This window comes from Hyperolius riggenbachi, chromosome 5 (genome assembly GCF_040937935.1).
Source record: "Hyperolius riggenbachi isolate aHypRig1 chromosome 5, aHypRig1.pri, whole genome shotgun sequence".
Lineage (NCBI taxonomy): Eukaryota > Metazoa > Chordata > Amphibia > Anura > Hyperoliidae > Hyperolius > Hyperolius riggenbachi.
The window spans coordinates 267,664,587-267,682,708 of NC_090650.1; the positions used below are offsets into that span (position 1 = coordinate 267,664,587).

General features: G+C 41.5%; 1 protein-coding gene across 1 annotated transcript in view; it reads right to left on the reverse strand.

Annotated features, from left to right (window-relative positions):
- Nucleotides 1–775: 775 nt before the first annotated feature.
- The window catches only part of ADTRP (androgen dependent TFPI regulating protein), a 36,726-nt gene continuing 19,379 nt past the window's right edge, over nucleotides 776–18,122 (reverse strand). Inside the window, exons 5-6 of the mRNA XM_068234632.1 lie at nucleotides 10,417–10,568; nucleotides 776–1,236 (exon numbers count right to left, since the gene is read on the reverse strand). Coding sequence (XP_068090733.1) covers nucleotides 1,205–1,236; nucleotides 10,417–10,568 — 184 coding nt within the window. The 3' untranslated portion in view covers nucleotides 776–1,204. The remainder of the gene's footprint in view (nucleotides 1,237–10,416; nucleotides 10,569–18,122) is intronic.

Consider the following 18,122-nt stretch of genomic DNA (forward strand, 5'->3'; position numbering starts at 1 on the left):
AGAGGGGAAAACGACTATCTACCATCGCTCAGCCGAAGTGATCTGCCAGGACAGATCGCTCGGCGAGTGGTTGGGAGGAATTCAGGGCTGTCGTACACACTGGAAGTGATCTGCCAGGACGGATCACTGGACGAGCGGTTAGGGGCACCAGAGGCTGCCAGACACACATTGGAAGTGATCTGCCAGGACGTATCGCTGGCCGAGCGGTTGGGGGCACTGGGGGCTGCCGTACACACTGGAAGTGATCTGCCAGGATGGATAACAGGCCAGGCGGTTGGGGGCACTGGGGGCTGCCGTACACACACTGGAAGTGATCTGCCAGGATGGATAACAGGCCGGGCGGTTGGGGGCACTGGGGGCTGCTGTACACACACTGGAAGTGATCTGGCAGGATGGATCACTGGCCTGAGTGATTGGGGGGAATCGAGGGCTGCAGTACACACACTGGAAGGGATATTCCAGGACAGATCTCTGGCCGAACGATTGGGGGCACCAGGGGCTGCCGTACACACTGGAAGTGATCTGCCAGGACAGATCGCTTGGCTGAACGGTTGGGGGAATCGGGGGCTGCCGTACACACACTGGAATCTTAGCAGAGGCAGTTGTTATCTGCCGTCTTGGCCGAATTTCATTTGGCATGTGTACGGGCCATTAGCAGCAATGCTAATTTCCTCCATGATGTAGCTCTGGACCCAAATAAATCATTTTGCCATGCATTTTTTACTGAAGGTATCCTGTAATTATGTAAAAGAAATAAAGCTGTTGAGAGTTCCACTTTAGGTGAATATAATATTATGTAAGTATTTCAACAAATCTAGGTGTCATATAAAGGTAAAAGTTTGCATGGTAAAATGAATGCCTAAAATATTCCTTCACTTTCCTCCAGCGATCCACGACCTGGTTATATTCCAAGCTTCTTCACTTAATATTACCGTCAGCAAATGAATGGAGACACTACTGGTCCTGTTCTTTGTTAAAAACATTTGCAAATCAGAATGATCAGTTCATAAGGTACAAGAAATATGTTGTTTTGAATTCAATAGATGGACAAGGTTTATGCTTTCACCGTTTCTTTGTTCTTTAATAGACCAATTTCACATGCTGTCACTTGTGACTGATTGCTACTAAACTCTACATTATAGAAAAGGGGTAACACGTCCATTCACCACTTTTCCTGGAGGGCTTGCTGCATTGCGGTTGAGGTTTATATTTTCCTTTTCTCTAAATGTTCTTCTCCTGGATGGGTGATGGGAAAAAATAGACAAAATGTTAAGGTACTGTATGATCTAGAAAGCCTTTATTTAAATTAAACCACAGTAAAGAAAAAACATGACAAAGGACAAACTTACTTTTAAAGTGTACTATCACAAAAATACTTTAAAGGCCCGTTAACACTATGTCCGATTTGCTGCACCTCCCCACACAGCCTGTTGAAGCATCACACATCTGAATCCCTATATCTGTGCATGGCATGGCTAGAGGGATTCAGATGTATTCTTGCATCACTGCAAGTTCCGTCCGGCGTGCACAGTGGAAATGGGCCCTTATAGCCCTTTTATAGCAATTATTATTTTTGTAGATATGTGACAACAACATACAGCTGTACACAAATGTACTCACAGCACCTTTCCCTGCTACCTTGGTGCTAACTAGTGACATTATAGAGCAAAGTATTCAGAGTTCAGGCACTGAATAGTTTGTAAAGTTGCAAAGTGCCTGCCTAATCATTTCATGATGGGACTAAATAGTCCTACTTTATTACTTCATATAGCCAGAAGGCAGTGCAGCAATTCACCTAGCTGCTCGGCCTGACAGGCTTAGGTGAAGTGGACTGATACATGCTACACCGTATCATCCATAATAACCGTATCGCCTGTGTGTATAAAGTCCCATGTGGGATACCCTTGCTAATTATGTTGTTTGTTAGGGCATTCTGCTATTGTTATTTTGGGACACATTCCACATTCCACCTACTTACTGTATGTGGTTTGTAGCAAGATGTTGTCAATATTTGTTGTTTGCTCTGCCTAAGGATGTTTGGGGAAATACTCTGCATACATTTTTGGTAGAAAGCACTGTCCTAATGATGTGGTTTGGATAGCTATACTGCCTAATTATATTGTTTGGGGAACAATGTGCTTAATTATTCTGTTTAGGGAGACATGCTGCCTAATTACATTATTTTGGAGTGGAATAGGAGTCCACATCTTACTTAGTGTAAAACATTATTGTTAGCTTCCCTGCAATACACTGCGAGTATGTATAAAAGGTCAATTCTCTTTCCCATCACTGCCAGGTATCTGGACCCTTAGAATGTGATGCGTACCTAAGAACTCTCACACAATAAAGATGTACAGTATTGGAGGTGTGGTCTCTCCCCTTCACAATTCTACATATACACCTATACTCAGAATGACTAGTAGTGTCATAAAAGCAGAGTGATCTTACTGACATCCAGAAGTAGAGTGAAAAGAGCTAAAGAGGAATACAAAATTCTCCTGAAACATCAGAGCAAATTATATAGTGTGTTTTTTTGTTGTTGTTTTTTTTGTTACTCAAGGAGTAACAGACACTACAGTGAAAGGTACATGTTTCTCTAAGACTCTGTTCTCCCTAGAGCAGAAAATGGACATTTCTTGTCCATTCTCCGCTCATTGCTAAGCAGAGAGTGAACAGCTCCTATGGTATACATAGGAGTCCTTCACACTTGTCACGCTGCAACGTTGCAGTAAGCAGACCGCATTTCTGTGCAAACCGCGATAATCCCGGGCCAGGCAGATGCGTTCCCCCATAGAGCCTATGGGGGGGCGCATCTTCCCCGGGCTCAAGCTGAATCGCTGCGGACCATCGGAGCAGACATTACACTTTTCGCTCCCGCTGCCCGCACATGATACGGAAGCAAGTGGGAATGATGCATTAGTTTATCATCGCACTAACTGGAAGAAGAGGGTGCTGATAAAGGAACAAAAAAACTCCAAAACAAAATCTTAGCTTAGTATTAGGTTGTCACCAAGCAGATGTAGAGTTATAAAGACATTCCATCATGCTCACATAAATGCATATGCTTTTGAAAAGATGTGCAAAGAGCTGCAGTCTATAGGATGTAATGAAGTCCTAGTTTATTTGAAAGATATGTTACGGCCAGAACCCGAACTCTGGCCACTTCGGGTTCTGGCCGGTCAAATCTAGAAGTGGCCGGCTCATGCGGCCAATGTTCAAAATAAACTTTCCCTACGGACTTTGGCCGGCCAGAACGCATTCTGGCTAAGTGTGGCCGGCCAAGTCCCGAAGTGCCGCTCACCTCTCCTCCCCCGCTAGCCACTAGCCAGACTTCACATCAGGACTAGAGATGTGGCGAACGGTTCCCGAACCGTTCGCCGGCGAACATCTCTAAATTCATGGGCCTCTTACTACTTCCGGGTCGCAATGACCCGGAGTAGTACGCCTGCGCTGCCTGGCGGAGCGCGTCCTAGATCGCGCTCCCGTTGCCGGGCACTCTTTGCGCATGTGCGTGACGTCATGAGTGACGTCACGCTCATGCGCAGAGAGTGCCCGGCAACAGGAGAGCGATCTAGGACGCGCTCCGCCGGGCAGCGCAGGTGTACTACTCCGGGTCATTGCGACCCGGAAGTAGTAAGAGGCCCAGAGAGGTTCGCCAGGCGAACTGTTCGGCTCAACACTAATCAGGACGACCCGGATCGGAGAGGCAAAGAGAGGCAGAGCAGCGCCGCACACGCTACCCGCAAGACGCATACACTTCCATGCTGAAGTGACGTCATTTCTCACTTCCGCATGTGAAGTGTATGGGTCAGAGCGGGTAGTGTGCGCGCTGCGCTGCTTCTCTCCGCCGCTCTCATCTGAAGTCTGCAAATAGCGCAGGCTGCCCCCCCCCCCCTGCTCCAGCCATGCAAAGCTCACTGCAAATCCCTCCTGCCATGCAAAGAACCAGGCATGCAAAGCGCTCAGCAAAACTACCCCAACCATACAAAGTGCCCAGCAAAGCCCCCAGCCATGCAAAGCGCTCAGCATATCCCCCCCCCCCCCAGTCATGCAAGGCACCCAGCAAATCCCCCCCAGCCATGCAAAGCGCCAAGCACATCCCCCCCCCCCCCCCCACCAGCCATGCAAAGCACTCTGCAAATTCCCCCCCCCCCCTCCCAGCCATGCAAAGCACTCTGCAAATGATCCCCCCCCCCCACACGATACAAAGCGCCCAGCAAATTTCCTCCCCCCCGCGATGCAAAGCGCCCAGCAAATTCCTCCCCCCCCAGCCATGCAAAACGCCCAGCAAATCCCCCCCCCCCCCGCCCAGCCATGCAAAGCGCCCAGCAAATTCCCCTCCCTAGCCATGCAAAGCGCCCACCAAATCCCCCCAGCCATGCAAAGCCCCTCCTCCATCCATGCATAGTGCCCAGCAAAGCATCCACCCTCATCTGTGACTAATCACCACTGTAATTTGATCTCTCCCATCTCACCTGACTGCCACAGCAGAGCAGCTGCTTTTGGACTTTGACCGACTGACTTTGGTCATTTCTAGAACTGGCCAGCCAATGCCAGAAATTCCCAGCATTTTGGACTTTGGCCGACATCAAATTGGCCAGTTCTAGAAACGGCCGGCCAATTCTAGAATTGTCCGATTTCTGGTTTTGGCCGTATCAGATACATTTAGAAGTTACATTTTGCTCTTTGCTTTTATTAAATAAACTTGCTAGTCTGGTGAATCAGAGCATGGCAATTTCAATCTATGCTCCATAGGGGACTACCTGTTCTGATTGCTGCTTTTCCCTGCATTAGAGGAAATGGCTCTAACAGGAATCCTATCGTGTGGGATGTATAAGGCTATGGTCACATCAATATACGAGATGAAAAAAAAACAACATGTATCTGTCCAGTTTAACATCAGTTCTTGCCAAAGCCACAGCAGATCATACACAGTAACTACTATAGGGTCCAACATTATCTGGCTTAACATTGGTTAATGCTGGTGGCAATTGCTTATCATTTATACAGCTGTTATGAAAACAATTAGCTTGCTTTACAGCAATGTCAGACACATCTAAAAACAGTAACAATACTGTTTTTAGATGTGTCTGACATTGGGCCCTATCAGCCCTATTTAAATAGCTAGATGAAGGACATCAGATGTTTCATTTCACTTTTTTTCAATTGCAAAATAATATTGTTTTGCTTTTACTTGTCTCTTCATGTTATTTGTTATGCAAATGGGTTTTAAAATAATTTTAACAGACAATTACGTTTCTTCACATTTTTAAACAACTTTATTCTCAAATTTTAATTAAAAGTAACAGTTTTGCTCAGTAGTAATATTATTTTAAGAACATATTTAGAGTATGAAAATATCCTGAACATAAATTAATGAATACAATTGCTTATTTTTTAAACAAAATTAATTTATAAATGATTTAGTCAATGGTTGCCCTTTGTAAAATTTTAACTGACCCTGGTTTACATTCTTCAATTTACCAATGTGTCGGCATCTTTACTGCAGGCAAGGTGAATCACTGTGGGATGTTATTTTTCCAATCTGTGTAGTGAATAGCAATGGCATTTTATCTCCCAGAGTGCTCTGGGCAGAAGGCTGCATGAAATTAAGCCTAGACATCACTGGGAGGATGGGGCTGCATACCAATTACAGCTATGTATTGTTGTAACCATAAAATGGGTATACTAAATAATTATTATGTGTGCTATGGATTGCTTAATGTGATTTTTAAAGTATACCCAAGACAAACTGCTGTGTGGGATTTACAAACACAGACAAACAACAAACACAGAACATTTATATTGCGCTTTTCTCCTGGTGGACTCAAAGTGCCAGAGCTGCAGCCACTGGGACGTGCTCTATAGGCAGTAGCAGTGTTAGGGTCAACACACACCATACAATATTGGTTGTTCAATCTTACCACTTTCATGTAGTATAAGAGCGTATCCAATCAATCTTTCAAGGTATTTTCAATCTGTTGGCCCTTATACTACATAGATTTGGTAAATCTGTACAACCAAGATTGTATGGTGTGTGTTGAGCTTTAGGGAGACTTACCCAAGGTCTCCTACTGAATAGGTGCTGGCTTACTGAACAGGCAGAGCCGAGGTTCGAACCCTGGTCTCCTGTGTCAGAGGCAGAGCCCTTAACCAGTACACTATCCAGCCACACACATTTAAGGCTACGGAGATGTGGGGGCATGTGTGCAGAGCCTTACCACGCGTTCTGATGTCTCCCAAGTGGCTCAGTGTCATTAGCAGCTGCGATTTGAGTAAGTCGCTAACCTTTGACCCCCGAGGTATTCACCTGGTATTTGCCTGTCAGATGAGCTGCGGTATGTGATGGGAGTGCATGTGCCGGAAACACAGGAGAAAGACGAGTGCAGATAAAAAGGGGGTGGACCAGAAATACTGCCCATGCACAGGGGAGTACTTCCAAGTCAAGACAAGACACAGAACATTTATATCACGCTTTTCCCCTGGCAGACTCAAAACGCCAGAGCTGCAGCCACAAGGCAGTAACATTGTCTTGTCCAAGGACTCCTCGCTGAATAGGTGTTGGCTTACTGAATAGGAAGAGCCAAGATTTGAACCCTTGTATCCTGTGTCAGAGGCTACTATTCAGCCACTGCTGAGCCAACAAGTCTGTTACTAAATGCAGTTTCTCTTGCTCTATAACGAATACAAACTCCCCAGGGCTAGAACTTTGCACAGGTGAAAATCAGAATCAGAAGGTTGAATACTTATACTGGTTAGTTTGATTTCTTAATCAAAAGGTCTAGTAGCTAATAGTTTTCAAGTCGGATTATTCCTGTACAAAGTTTTGATTCTACCCACAGGAATTCTACTGGAGCAAGAAAATGTCAGCCCATCTCTACTAACCACTGACCTTGCACTACCTTGCATTTATAGCAAATATTTTTTATTGCACAAGAACAACCATCCTTATTTTTTTTCTATAATAAGCTATTTTTTTTCTATAATAAGCTATACAATTTTATTTTATTTGTTGCAGTGCTACAAAATCTCAGAATCATCCATACTCTTTTGAAACAGTTACATAGATTACAAAGTGAAGATACAATTTCAGAATTCTTTACAGAAAATCTTGAATCTTGGCTAAATGGTGCAATGTCAAGTAATGATTGCACTGCATTCATTTGAACAGGACAAAAGACTGTTATTGTTAATTAAACATGTGTAAGAATTCCACAGGTTACTATTTATCTGTTGAACCATTTTCAATAGGCTATTTAAAGAATAAGTGCATTTTTTAAACACATTGGCTATTTTAATTTAGCCAAGCACTTCTGATAATACAGCGAGTATTAGCAAATCTAACCTTGTACCTTCTTTCAGTTTACCCTTCTTAGAAAGCTGTCATTATAGGAAACTATTTAATTTTATCTGCAATTTACGGTACCTTGGCTTATCTTTCAGAGAGAGTAAGTTTCTCCTTGTGCAAACTGGTTACTTCAAGTTCTAGAACCAATCCTGTCAAATGAATAGAGCCATTTCCACAGTGATGAAAAGAGATAATCAGGTCTGGAGGACTTCATGCATCACTCAGAAGCCTGTGCCAAGATTACACATTACACAGGCCCGGTTCACATTACCTTTTGCTAGCGGATCTGGCCATACGGTTCCATGGTCCATTCTGCTAAACGGACCAAAAAAATGCTGCAGGACCTAATTTCTTGGACCGTTTTGCTCAGTGTAACGGAAATGGAAGTATTTGCAGCGCAATAGAAACCTATGGAAAATGGACGTTTTGTGCAGGATAGTTTTAGACACAAGAGGGTTTATGTTAGGAGATAAAGCAGTATGGTTGGAGGAGAGGTGTGAGGCTGTTAGGTTTTGGGAGAAAAGTAAAAAGCATATGGTGAAGGGGAGGGTGTTGTATTCAGGGATTTGGTGGAGGACATTAGTAATAGGCTCCACTTATGTTTGGGGAAAACAGTATTTGCTACACAGGGAATTTGGTTTAGGTTTGGGAGGGGGTATATTGTAATGGATTTACATTACTAACAATTCAGTAACAGTAAGCTGAAAATACACATCACTGAGCTGTCAAAGCCTAAATGACTGAGTTTTGGTTGCTTTTAAAAGAGTACACATAATTAACTGTCCGAAGCAGTTAAAAGAGAACTAGAGATATGTTTTACTGCAGCTTCTCTGTTCTGTGTTTCAAATGTTTACTAGCCTGCAACTAAGATTATTTTTACTTCAAGCTCAGTATATCATTTTCTGGCTCAGAGCCCCCTGGTGACATGTAACCATCAGGTGTGGGGAATACGATGGCATTAAAGCAAAACTTTGGCCTATGAAAACAATTTGAAGTATAAATTTAGTCAGAACAAAAGAGTGGAATGGTTGCATGCTGGGCTGCGTGCTAAGTGATATTTGCCAGTCTTCCATGCATGCACGGCTGCCTATTATATATTCTTCTGATTGTAGGTATGCAATCATTTATTTTCACACAGCATTGCATCAAGTGTGTAATGTCCTTGGGATGTGGCCCTCCTTCTACAGTGTCAGGAAGGGTCTGACAGCAGAGCACAGCTATGGACATGGAACTGCTTTTTCACCACAGAGCTTAAAGTGAACCTAAAGCCGATAAAAAAAATGAGATTAACTCACCTGGGGCCTCCCTCAGCCCCCTGCAGCCGATCGGTGCCCTCGCAGCTCCGCTCCGCGATATACAGGCTGGGAACGCGAACAATCACTCGCGTTCCCATGCCTGTCGGCCGGTGACGGCGAAACCGGAAGTGCTCACCGGCGGGTCCTGGGACATCGGAGCGGAGCTGCGAGGGCACCGATCGGCTGCAGGGGGCTGAAGGAGGCCCCAGGTGAGTTAATCTCATTTTTTTTTATCGGCTTTAGGTTCACTTTAATCAGAGATGATTGGCTGTGGATTGTTTAACCAGCTATAATAAATGTATAGTCTATAAGGTCTAACTACAAACAACCATTTAAAAACACAATGCGGTACAATATCATAATATGCTACCTATGGCTGGTTATTATTTCATCAGTTCCTTATTTCAAATTAGTCAAAGTCAACCATAGTTTACAGTAGTTAAAGTTATTAAACTCTGACATAATGTTCAATACAAATGTGTTTTCCTACTTTTTACAACCCATACAGTTATCATATTTGCTTTTGTGCTCAAGTATTATTATTCATTTAGAAATTACAAGTTACCAAAGTACAGGGTTTTTTTGCTCTGAAAGCTGCCATTGCATTTCATTCATAGCTACAGTATTTATATATTGTAATGTACCCAATGATTATTTGTGAGCTGTCTGCTGATCTAGACACACTAGAAGGTGTTGCACAAGTGCCAGGGAATGTTTACATTCTTTTCTTGCTACAATTAAATGCTGCTGTACACTAGTCGATTGCCACCAGATCGACCAACAGATAGATGCCTCTCTGATTGAATCTGATCAGAGAGGAATCTATTGGCTGCCCATACACTGCACATAAATTTTGAATCAATTTCAGCATGAAATCAATTCACAACCTGTGCAGCTGCCACTGCCACCTTCTCGCCGCCCCCAAGCCTTCCTGCTGTCGTGCTCCCCCAGCCAGCGGCAATGATATTAATAACCGGCCCCCGAGTCTGTGCTGTCCTTTTCTCCGGCTGGCTTTCTTCTCTGTTTCCTCTTCACTCTCTGTCTCGTCCTGCGACAAGTGGAAGTTGAAACAGTAGTGGGAGCTCTACTGTTTAAACTTCACCTTCTCACAGGATGGGACAGGAAGTAAAGAGGAGACAGAGAAGGCTAGCCGGAGAAAGTGACAGCACAGACCTCGGGGGCTCGCGCAAGCAGACAGGTGAGATTATTGTTGCATCGATCGCCGCCGAACCGAACGCCTCTAACGACGTGCTCCTGACCCACTGGCGAACAAGCAAACTATTCTGCACACCTGTACAGATTGACTGAATCGATCAATTTTGAAGGGAAATCGGTTGATCGGTCAACATCTTCATTGACGATTTCACATCAGATTCGATTACAATGATAGAATCTGCTGTATATAGACGGGAAATCGATGTAGTGTATGGGTACCTAAAGTAAACACAAGATAATATTATCACCAGTTTGGATGCGGCTCTCACTGCAGGGAACTTTCTATTGAAAAAGTAAGTCCTGGGTTTAACTGTTTGAATGCTGTTCTGGTAAAAAAAATGTGGTAGTATATTATTTGCTGTAAATAATCTTTTAAAGCAAAGGAGAAATGCTGAGTTTTATACTACTTTATAGATTGTTATATTCCTTTTTGTGCTGATTGCTTATAAAGTCTCCAGCTACCTCAAAGCTGGCTGTGCTCATCAGAGCTGAAAAATGTTTTGGTCACTTAACAGATACTACAGAGATACATTTTCATGTCCTTTACCCTGAACTTACCCCAGACTAGGTCATTTAAAACTTCTCCAGAAATGTAGACAGATGCAGCCAATATATTACTGCTTAATAAAAATATTATAAACCCAAATGGATTTAACAATGCCAGGAAAGGGTAAACCCAGTTGCCATCCACAATATAAATCCATAGTACCCTACAAAAGAGAAAAATAGATTGGAAGAATTAAAATATATTAAAATAAGGAGAACGCAATGTACGGTATTTTAGCTCCTCAGATAAACTATGTATTCTGATCAACCCCCTAACAAGCTGTCTCACTTCTCAAGCTGAATCAAGAGTCTTTCTCTTCCAAGCAGTAGGCAGCACATGATTTTGACATGAGGTAAGGGGTAGGATAGCTTTATTAGGAGTTTTGTAGTGGTGTAAGGGCCAGTTTAGGGCTAGTGTAGCGCTACTGGTTAGTGTTGGGCAGTATTTTTGTTCAAAGTTTTTACTTTGATTTAATTACTATAACCACTGCTATTGACAGATTAGTAATAAGCTTAGAACACAAAGCTAAAGTACACTTAAAGAGAAAAAAAAACATTATGTGTTGAAAAATGACTTCATCATATGTTATCTACCAAGAAAACTGCATGTCTAAATTTTCAGTAGTTGCAAAGACTGCAATAGTAATACGGCAACGTTGAAATGAGAGCAATGAACACATTTATCACATTAAAGTACTAATAAGAGTGCTTTAATGGTAAAGCGGAGTACCTTCCCCTTGACATCAGGTGACTGCCTCCTGACATTCTTTGTTATAGTATTAATTTGCATATCATTCTCTGGGGATTAGTTCTGAATTAAAAACAAATATTTTATGATGCAGTTTTTATTGAAGACGACCTCTGATTCAGTGGCATAGGAGAAAGGATTGTGCTCCAGAGGGCCCTGCTTTATCCACTGTATGAGCTCCTCATTGGTTTTATCATAGTAGTTATTACCAATACCACTATGTGTGCTTTGCATTGGTAAATGTTAAGTGCTCTTGAGAAGCAAATTCTGGAGGAGAAGGAAGTGCGATGCTGGCCCCCCAGTGTAAAATAAAGTTGGAGAAGGACCAATATGAAATATTGCACTGTCACCCATAGCTCTGTAGTTATATAACTGTTCTTATATAGGAGGAATACAACTCAATAAAATTGAATTCTTTGTGAATCCAACCTGTAGAGTCATCTGTTGGGTGGTAAGTCCACCACTACCGCCCGTTTTAATCTATTTTGCCGCCTCTGTTACACCTCCCCTCCCCCGTTCTTCCTTTACTACGCAGAGAGCGACTTGTTAACCTTAGTGGGGTGGGGCTTATTCTCCCCACCTGCCTTTATAGTGGTTGCCTGAATGGTAACCTATAACATTTGAGTATTTAGTCAACTGTTTATTTCATTGGCCTCAATTCCCCAGAGGAGAGTTAGTAAGTGATAAAAGGTAGGTATTTTATATCATGCGGTATTTTAACCCTTTTTTTGCAATTCACCACTGTGCGAGGATAGTGAGAGGAGTGTTCGATAGCAGGCGATAATGGAACGATACAGATGCGAAAACCGTGCAAAAACCGGTCGGTAGTTATGCGGCATTAATGATTTGCATGCAATACTTTGTCACTCTGGATGCTGGAAGTAAAGGATTGTGGGTAGGAGGAGGAGGTTATTTCCAGCATGTGACCGCAGAGGGTTTCCCTCCCTGTTTTTTGACCCTCTCCTTCCATTACAAATCCCTCACTTCGTTCTGCATATTAAGCACTATTAAGCATTTACAATATTAAGTGGATGGGTGAAACGGAGGAGGTATTTGGATACATTTTTGCGCTCCCTCCAGATGAAAAATGTATCCAAATTTCTCCTTCGTTTCACCCATCCACTTATTATTGTAAATGCTTAATATTGCTTAATATGCTTAATAGTGTAAATGGGCTGCTCTCTGGTGCCTGAGATAAGTCCAGTATAAGCTGTTACTGTGTGCTGCTAGTAAACTAGATGCAGAGTGAGCTGCAGCTGCAGCAGTTGTGAGAAAAACCACATATCGCCAGGTACATGTAGGAGATAACTACATCTAAAATAACGAATGGTCACACCTCCTTTTTTCCCTGGTGAATTCTGATTTTGAGAAAAAATAACGAATAACTATTGCCTATTTATCGCACGAATTTCGCACCATTTTCGCACAAATTTCGACCAGTCGATATTTCAGCCTATATGTCTGGAGAATTGCTATTTTGAGATATCACATGAGGTAAATTACCGACCATGTGATAAATAGGTCGGTAACCACTGGTGAATTGAGGCCTATGTGCATGTAAAGGACCTAACATACTACACTATGGCAGGCTCTCTATATTGTAGCTGCACTTTCTAATGGCTGCAGCAGAAATGCAAATCTGAGGTTTAGAGATGTCACCTCAAATGTCCCCAAGAGACAGAAAATGTCACTGTAGGCACTTCAACTGATCTAAATCCAAATAAATTATTATTCTCGGCCTGAAGCTGAACTATAAATATTACCATCTTAATAATGTGAAACAGTAAAGAAGAAAGAAAACGGGGAAAAGAATGAAATGTTATAATTTGATGGTCTTTATAAATACAGTACAAAGAATTAAGTGAACTTGTTGCACTTCTTTTATGACCATAAAATATGTAAAAGCATAAATAGTAATGAGTCACTGTTAGTGTTACATTGTACCTCCATGTAGAACATAGTTATTAGCATTATCATTAAATCATAGCCAGAGTTTGATATGTGCAGCGTGAAAAGCTGTGTTCCAGTAAATTTCATTTACATGTATAATCATAAGGGACACACAAGTAAATAGAGTGGCTGACTTGTCAGTAATCTTTGGTTTATTGACTTCTCTTAGTCATCCATAATTCAGAGGAAACCTGCAGAGAGCTCCCATGTGGCTTCTTTAATACACTTGATGCCGCTTTCTTGTTTTGCTAAATATAAATATCATTCTAAACATGAAGCTGCAATAAAGTACAATCTAGCAAAATAATAGCAATGGGCTCCTCTTTATCTGGGTACATAACTGGCAAATAGTGTGGAACGGCTTTCAAAACAAAAATAAATTATGCATGTTATATTTAGTCTACCCTGCGCAGTGTCATTTTAGGCAATCAGGTATTTGTAATTGGTTAAAAGAGGGCTGAAGTTTTGTCCAATAATTGGCATTTTTTGCCGAGTAGAATAAGAAGTTTAAGAGATATAGAATTGATCAGCAGAGACTTAGCAAGAACATTAAGTGCCAATATCACCACACTGTAAAATGTGAGTATAACATACTGCAGCAAAATATCGGGACTGTGCTGCCCAACGTAAACAGCAATCTCAAGTTTTCCAATAAAGTAAAAAATAATAAAAACAAATTAATCTTTTTTTTTTTCAGAATCAATTATGCTTTGTTATACTACATACTGTCATCTAAAGACTTCAGCTGAGGCTAAACATTCTGAATAATAAGCATTTATAAGAAAATCCACATAAATCTGTGTTTTTGCTTAGTGCAATTTTTACACATTCTGAAATCTATTGGAAATCTGTTCCTAGTGTATTGCACACATCAGATAGATTCCTGTCTATAAGTGTATGGCTACCTTAACTTAGAGGTAAAAAAAAAAAGGTAAGCTTTTTGCTAATAAGACTTCTTCAGACTTTGTTCCTGTTTACTGACAAGGTGGGGTGATGTGTGTGTGAAGTGTGTTTAGATGAGATACAGTCTGGGAAAGAGGGGTTACCTACGGTGTGAAGATTTAGATAGCCTCACTCGCAGGGCTCTGCAAATTTCCTTTCCCTCTCCCAGTTACATTATGGGAACAGTTGTACAGGCTTAACAATTTTAAAACTATTTATTAAACGTTACGTTTTAAGATATCTCTGTGGAAGAGGTATAAAACAGTGTATTTAAAGTAAATGGGAACCAAGATAAAAAAAAAATGAACCAGATACTTACCTAAGGAGAGGGAAGGTTCTGGGTCCTATAGAACCTTCCCGCTCCTCTCTCGGTTCCCGTTCCAGCACTGGCTCCCCAGTAGCAGTATTTGACCAGTTGGGTTAATACTGCTGCCGCCGAAGGAAGCTTTTGGAAAGTCTTTAGGAGCCCGAGTGGTCCTGAAGAAGGGCCGCTCCACACTGCGCAAATGCAAGCACCCTCTCTCATGCACTTGCGCATGCGCAGTATGGAGTCGCCTGTCTTTAAGAGGACTCGACTTCCGAAGTCCTGCGCGGTGGGGGATTCAAATGGGGAAGCTGCAACGAGGGGACCAGGAGAGGAGAGGGAAGACTCTATAGGACCCAGAGCCTTCCCTCTCCTTAGGTAAGTATCTGGTTTATTTTTTTTCTCACTGATTCCCATTGACACTAAGGTGTTAGAACACACAGCTTATATACACTGGACTTTGATTGTCCAGTGCATATAAGCTGTGTGTTCTAACACTTTGTCAGTAAACAGGAAAAAAGTCTGAAGAAGGCTTATCAGTCGAAAGCTTACATTTTTTTTACCTCTAAGTTAGCCAATAAATGGTGATTCATCCTGATTCAAAACTTTGTGATTTTACTGATGGCTAGCACGGTATGATAATCTACTCTATAGTAGAGCTTTTAAAGTAAAAGTCCTCTAAATTACTATACAAATGTAATTTCTGCTAAAGTCCTTTTCTAATTTAATTTATGAAAAAGTATCTTTCTAAATATACTGATGTTTGAAGAGCTGCAATATATGTATAACAAACCAAGCACTGTTTTTAGAGCTTTCTCAAAATCATTCACCATCTTACTGAAAATGAGGTCAATAAATCCTCATACATACAGATATGCATCTGTTGTTATCTGTTCAATCCCAAAATAGAAAAAAAATGTCTTGAATTTGTAACATGGTAAAATGAGAAACTTTCTCTAAAACAGTACTGTATCTGTGAAAGTCTTTTCTTCTACAAAATGGAACCTAGCTTCTAAATTGTTTCCTCACCCCGATTTACATTCTGAAATTTATTACAGATGACAACATATTTAGTGTTGGCAGGTGCATTGTTGCAGAATGTTTGCTGCAGCTAGTAGTAATAATACCTGGTGTCCCAGTACTCTGGAAGGATAATTCTGAATAGCTAATACGTCTAGGCTGTGACATCACTGGGAGGGCGGGGCTACATACCAATGTACAACAATATATAACCATAGTAATAGTTTCTGCTGCTGAAACCAGGATAATTAACATAACATTGGGTATTCTGAATAATTTACTACATTCTACTATGTGCCACTACAGTGCCTCTTTCAGACAAACTGATTTTGTTATGTACAGTATATTGATATAAAAAATGCCCATAGGAGGAAGGAGAGACTGATGGTTGTAAATATACAATACAGTGAGAAGATATAACACACATACAGTAACCACTGCCCACATCTGCAATCGACAGAAACAGAGGCATCGGGTAGAATAAAATTCACTAAAAACAATTTAAAAATGGCAGGTAGTTGGGACTGCCCTATTGAGGTGCGGTTTTGGGAGGAGTGGCAGCAAATATTTTTTGATGTTTTCGGCATCCGACTCACTTTATCTGGATTACAGGGTTTGTTGTATGTCTGCAAACCTTTTATACCTAAGCGTTTTCTAAGAATGTATAATTATATGCCACTGACAGCTCACTGCACCATTGCTCTCTGTTGGAAAACTGCAAGTCTAGACCTGCAGTTGGTCAACGATAGATTGGATACCATCATGTTAACTGTCAGATTTTATTTCATGAGTATTGAAAATCTGGATACATTTCATAGTGTCTGGGAGAAATGGATTAAATACAGAAGGCTTTAGCTGTTTTGGTGAATTTTATGCTCTCTCTTTATGGACATTTTATGCTGCTTTTTTGATATCTTCTGATTTTCTTTAACACAATAAGTGATGCGTGAATTCCTGTTATACTATGTATAGATTGGTCTTTGCCTGTGCTTTCTGACTTTTTGTAACTGTCTTTTTGATATGCTCAATAAACTCTTTTGAATAATAAAAACATGGCAGGTAGTGATGGAATTAAAGGGGCACTATGGCAAAAAATTGTAAAATTTAAAATATGTGCAAACATAGACAAATAAGAAGAACATTTTTTCCAGAGTAAAATGAGCCATGAATTACAGTACTTTTCTCCTATATTGCTGTCACTTACAGTAGGTAATCTGACAGAAGTGACAGGTTATGGACTAATCCATCTCTTCATGGGGGATTCCCATGGATTTATATATTTTCAAAAGAACTTAGTGAATGGCAGTTGCTCTGTCCAACTGCCAAAAAACTGTGTAGCGAGCAGGGAAGCTGGCCAGCATCATTGTTTAAATCCTTTTTTAGGGAATATCTTTATAAAGAATAAAAGCCTTGCTGAGAATCCCCTATGAAGAGACTAGTCCAAAACTTGTCACTTCTGTCAGATTTCTACTATCTATTGTAAGTGACAGCAACATAGGAGTAAAGTAAGTTATGACTCATTTTACTCTGGAAAAAACGTACTTGTTATTTGTCTATGTTTGCACATATTTTGAATTTTAGAATTTTTCGCTATAGTGCCCTTTTAAAGTGTACCTGAGATGGCCCAAAATGAAAGTTTTATACCCACCTGGTGCTTCCTCCAGCCCCCTTTAGGCTTATCAGTTCCTCACTATCCTCCTCCACCTCCTGGTTCTTCTGCAGTTTGACCCTGTAATTCAGCCAGTCAGCAGGCACAGTCTGGTCACGCATGCACCATGTTGCACTCCCGTGGCTGGGAGCATTCTGCCCCTGCAGGCGCAGAACTCTCCCTGCGACGGGAGGCTGGGCTGCTCCTGCTGAGTGGCTGAATTACTACGTATCCACAGTCCACGTTGACTGCCCGGGCCAAATTGCCAATAGAACCAGGAGGTGGCGGAGGACAGCAAGGGACTGATAAGCGTGAAGTAGGCTGGTGGAAGCCCCAGGTATGTACAAAACTTTTATTTTGGGCCATCTCAGGTTCTCTTTAACTTCCCACTGTAGACTTAAATTGTCTGAATTAGGCAAAAATAAACTTTATTTTGTACTCCACAAAAATTTTGTGGAGTACAAAATAAAGTTTATCACCTATTTCAGACAATTTGAGTCTTTAGTGGGGTGCAACGTCCATCACTTCCTCCCATTTTTAAATTGTTTTTAGTGTATTTTATTCTACCTGGTGCCTCTGCTTTTATTTACCATTGCAAGTCTGTCCACCGTAAGTGAAGGGGTGTTATCCTCTATCTTCCTGATCTACAGAGAGTGACTTATTTGCCTGAGTGGGGTTGGATATGATCTCCCGACCTGCCATTACAGATTACAGTGGTTGCATTACTGGTAACCCCCCCCCCCCCCCCCCCCTTAGGAGTACTCCATTTTCATTAAGTTGTCTCATTTACTACAACCTAATGTACTACACTATCCTGGGTTCTCAATCTACCCTTTCTTTTTTATAATTACTGCCTAAATTTGGTTACATTTCCTTCTGTTTTTGGGGTTATTTGTTTTTCCTGTGTTCAACTTATATTTGGCATTTGTGTTATGTGATAAATTAGTTTATTGTCATTGTAACTTCCTGAAGTAATTGGAATTTGTCCTGATGTATATTGGTCATTTATGTGCATTTAGAGGACTCAAAAAGAGAAACTCAAGGAGTAAAACATGATGCCCCAATCTTAGATTGCAGCCAAATAAAATTGCAAGCCCAGAATATGC